Below are 4,098 nucleotides of genomic sequence, written 5' to 3' on the forward strand. Positions count from 1 at the left end.
GCGGATCACCTAAAACCGGGCCGTGTCGTCTCTCATTCTTCTCTCTGTCGCAGCTAAGTGGCTTGCAGCATGTGGAAAACAAAACGTTAACCTCAACGTTAACATTAAAAAAAGTAAGATTTTATATTTCTTGTAAATGTACAAATATAATGAAGTGAACTGCATATAATTTTGTGTTTAGGTATGATATGTTCCCAACACTTCGATGCATCATGCTTTGTACAGCCGTCGAAAGAAAAGTCCCTTTTCTATGCTCAAAAAAGACTGACAAAATTGAGACCAGATGCAATTCCTACGTTGCGTTTAATGTGTGACGCGCCGCAAATGGAAGCTGTTCGTTATAATAAAAGATCATTGCCATTAATTGATACGTCGGATATGTCAGAATTAATATGCAATGACACATCAACTTCGAAATTAACATGCAATGACACATCAACTTCGGAATCAACATGCAATGACACATCAACTTCGGAATCAACATGCAACGATACAGTGCTATTTGCCACATTTGGCGATGATATACCTGTGTCAAAAGAAATCCAGTCGATCAATACTATAACAGCGTTACCATCTACATCAAAGGATGTAACTGCTCTCTTGAAGAAACTGTGAGTTACAAACTAACATTTAGAAATTTTTCAGGTCATTATATGAAAGAATAATGTTGGTTTTTATTGTTTACTTTCAGTAATAGTGTTGAAGAGCAATTAGCAGCAACACAAAAGAAGTTGCTTATGTACAAAGAGAAAGAGAAGAAAGGCGACGAAAATGCGGAAACAAAAATATACCAGATACTCGGAAAAATATTTACTCCGGGGCAAATACGGATGTTACTAAACCCGTCTAAGAAACGTATATCATGGTCTCCAGAAGATATAGCAAGTGCTATATCGTTACGATCTATCAGTCCGAAGGCATATCGCTATTTAAGGAATGTTTTGCAGATACCGCTCCCTGGTCCATCAACGCTCAGAAGGTGGGCAAGTTCTATCAAAGCAGAAACAGGTGTTATATCGTGTGTGCTCGAGTGCATGAAACAGAAAGGGAAATGCTTAAAAGACTCTGAAAAACTGGTAGTGGTAACATTCGATGAGGTCTATTTATCTAATAAAATTGCTATAGATCGCAAATGTGAGCAAGTCGTTGGACCTCACAAGACGTGTCAATGTATCATGGTACGAAGCTTGTTTTCCAATTGGAAGCAGCCAGTGTATTACAACTTTGATGAACCTATGTCTAAGAGCACGCTTTTGCACGTTATTTCGGAAATGTATAATATAGGTTATACGGTTATTGCTGTGACGAGTGATATGGGTTCGGGTAATATGGGATTGTGGTCAGAAATGGGAATAGGAATTGCACCTAAAAAATGTTACTTTCAGCATCCTGTTTGTATTGAACTCAAAGTTTTCGTATTTGCAGATATGCCCCATCTCGTTAAGCTGGCGCGTAATCATTTCCTCGATAAGGACTTCAACGTTAACGGAGTAATTTTAAGTAAAAAAAGTTTAGAACGGTTGTTAGCTATTAATATTAAGGATTTGAAAGTGGCGTACAAAATATCTCAGTACCATTTAGACCTGCAAGGTACTGAGCGACAAAAAGTACTCCCAGCTGTGCAGCTACTGTCTGCCACTACCGCTGCTTCATTACGATGGTGTGGACAAAAAGGTTTTCTCGAAAATGTAGAGTGGGTGAAAACAGCACGTATGATTAAATTGTTGAATGACTGGTTTGATATATTCAACTCAAAATCGATGTACGGCAACCATTCAGGAAAAAATGCATATGGCAAGAACTTAGAGGAACAAAATGCAATACTTCACGAAATGACGTCTTTCATGTACGAACTAAGAGTAGGAAATCACAAAAGTTTGATGTTATTTCAGAAAGGGTTCATCGTGAGCAGTAATTCTTTGGAACAATTATTACCGTATTTAATTGAGAAGTATTCCACGGCTAATATTGAATATGTCATAACAAATCGGTTAAACCAAGATGTATTAGAAAATTTCTTTTCTTTTATAAGATCGAATGGTGGTGGTGCGAATGATCAACCAACAGCCTTAGATTTTAAGTATAGAGTAAAACGCTATATATTAGGAAAATTTTCTACGACTATTTTCTGCAAAAATACAAATGTCACAGAAAGCGAACGAAATGTATCCTGCTTAATATCTCCGCTTAACGATGATAATTGTGAAGAGTATATTTTAAGTAATATGTTAGCGCCGTACACAAACGAAGACGAAACAACCGATCTTCATATCGAAGAAGAATTCTTAACAGAAAATGAAATTAATAATAATAAGGAAAATCGCGTTCCATGCTTTAATTCAGCAACATATATTCCTACTTTAGAAGAAGAACAAATACTAAAATCATTAGATGAAATGGAAATTGTCGACAATATTGAGGATCAAGGTTTATTATATATAGCTGGCTATGTAGCATATAGATTCAAAAGTAAACACGACACACTAGGTATTAAAACATGCGAACTACCAATTGTCAATGATCTAGATTGGTTACAATTTATTTCCCGAGGGAAATGCATGTACCCATCGTCTGATCTTTTAAAAGCTGCACATATTATGAACACAGAATTCTCCAAGTATCACGGTTCAAAGCTTAGTAAAGACAAATTCATCTTCAAGAAACTTACGGATAAAATAGAAATTGCATTAAAACCTATCGAACTGCCAAGAGAGGTCTTGCTATGTCTTGTTAGGACAAGAACCTACATTAGGGTACGCGAAATTAATCGAACCATTGCTGTACAAAATAGATTTAAGAATAAAAAAAAGAAGTTAACCAAATTTACGAATAATAAATCTTTTTCATAGCATCTTTATATATGTTATTATTATTGTTGTCATTTAATCCCTATAAAGTGATATGAGGAAGAAAGCTGTCAAACAAAGTAAAAAAAATATTAACATTTTTATATATTTGTTTTGTAAACTTTTCTATATTTATTAAGTTTATAATGTTTATTTATATTATATTTTATTACAAAGTATTTATTAATTCATAAACTATTACTTTACAACAGATTTTTTCCCTGCAAACTTGAAATTAAAATAATATATCTGACGAGAATGCCGCTAACATAAGCTGTTTGGAAACAGCAGTTTTAAATTTACCGCTTATCTGTGACGTCACACTTCGACAATTCTGATTGGTCGCGTGCGCAAGAGCATACCCTTGTATTTATACCATGCTGGCGCATGTAGCCGCGGCGCGGAAGCGCATGTTACTAGTGCTCGCCCGAGCGAAAATTTTCTGAGTCCCCTCGCGGCATGTTGCTTTCGCGCCGCGGTCGTTACTTCTGGCGCAGCCCCAGCAAAAGTTTTCTAAGTCCCCTCACGGCGAGTTGCTTTCGCGTCGCGGTCGTTACTTCCGGCGCCGCCCGAGTGAAAATTTCCTAAGTTTTCGCGCGGCGTCTGGCTTTCGCCGGGACGAATCGATACGGCGTCCACAAGTCCTCTCGGATTGTTTTATTGGCTACGAATAAACTTGAGTTGATTTTTTATAAAATATAAGAGCTAACTATAAATCGACCATATATTCGAATGCAAATGTTGCAGAGATGTGTTTTTTAAAGATATAATGTGATGTCGAGTAATGATGTCCTGCAGATATTCTGTAAATATCTGAAAATAAGATATCTCAGATTTGACTTAAAATTGTAGGCATAAAGATATCTGGCTATATCTCAGATATATTTTGCTGTGTGAGATATAGTACGAGATATTTTTAATTTTATTCTGATATATTTTGATATGAAATATATGAGATATCTCATAAACTAAAGGTATGTATAACTGCATTTTGCAAATTGCATACTTCAATAATTAACAAAGGAGATTGTTTAATTCGACCCAACAGACTATTTATTAATATAATATTCAAATACACAACGTTTCGACCATGGTTTGTGGTCCTTATCAAATGTAAACTAACTAGCTTGATACACCCGTGCTTCGCTACGGTATGCGAAGGATTCTATAATTCACCTCCGAATTTAGATTTGCCTTTTAGGGGTTGATTAGGGCAAAATCTTGAATTATGTTTTTAAGCACTTGTATGGGT

General features: G+C 35.8%; 1 protein-coding gene across 1 annotated transcript; it reads left to right on the plus strand.

Annotated features, from left to right (window-relative positions):
- The first annotated feature begins 53 nt into the window (after window positions 1-53).
- Window positions 54-2,857, plus strand: LOC112465334. The gene is made up of 4 exons (XM_025032844.1): window positions 54-113; window positions 182-611; window positions 692-979; window positions 1,426-2,857. The coding sequence occupies exons 2-4, from the start codon at window positions 184-186 to the stop codon at window positions 1,442-1,444; spliced, it is 735 nt and encodes a 244-aa protein (XP_024888612.1). The 5' UTR covers window positions 54-113; window positions 182-183; the 3' UTR covers window positions 1,445-2,857.
- The last annotated feature ends 1,241 nt before the right edge of the window (window positions 2,858-4,098 follow it).

The sequence above is a fragment of the Temnothorax curvispinosus genome, unplaced genomic scaffold (genome assembly GCF_003070985.1).
Source record: "Temnothorax curvispinosus isolate PA1 unplaced genomic scaffold, ASM307098v1 QBEX01015114.1, whole genome shotgun sequence".
Lineage (NCBI taxonomy): Eukaryota > Metazoa > Arthropoda > Insecta > Hymenoptera > Formicidae > Temnothorax > Temnothorax curvispinosus.

Coding starts and splice junctions, on each gene's coding strand:
- LOC112465334 (XM_025032844.1), top strand. CDS start 184: ATGATATGTTCCCAACACTTCGATGCATCATGCTTTGTACAGCCGTCG. Junction 612..691: donor ACTGCTCTCTTGAAGAAACT/GTGAGTTACAAA, acceptor GTTTACTTTCAG/TAATAGTGTTGAAGAGCAAT.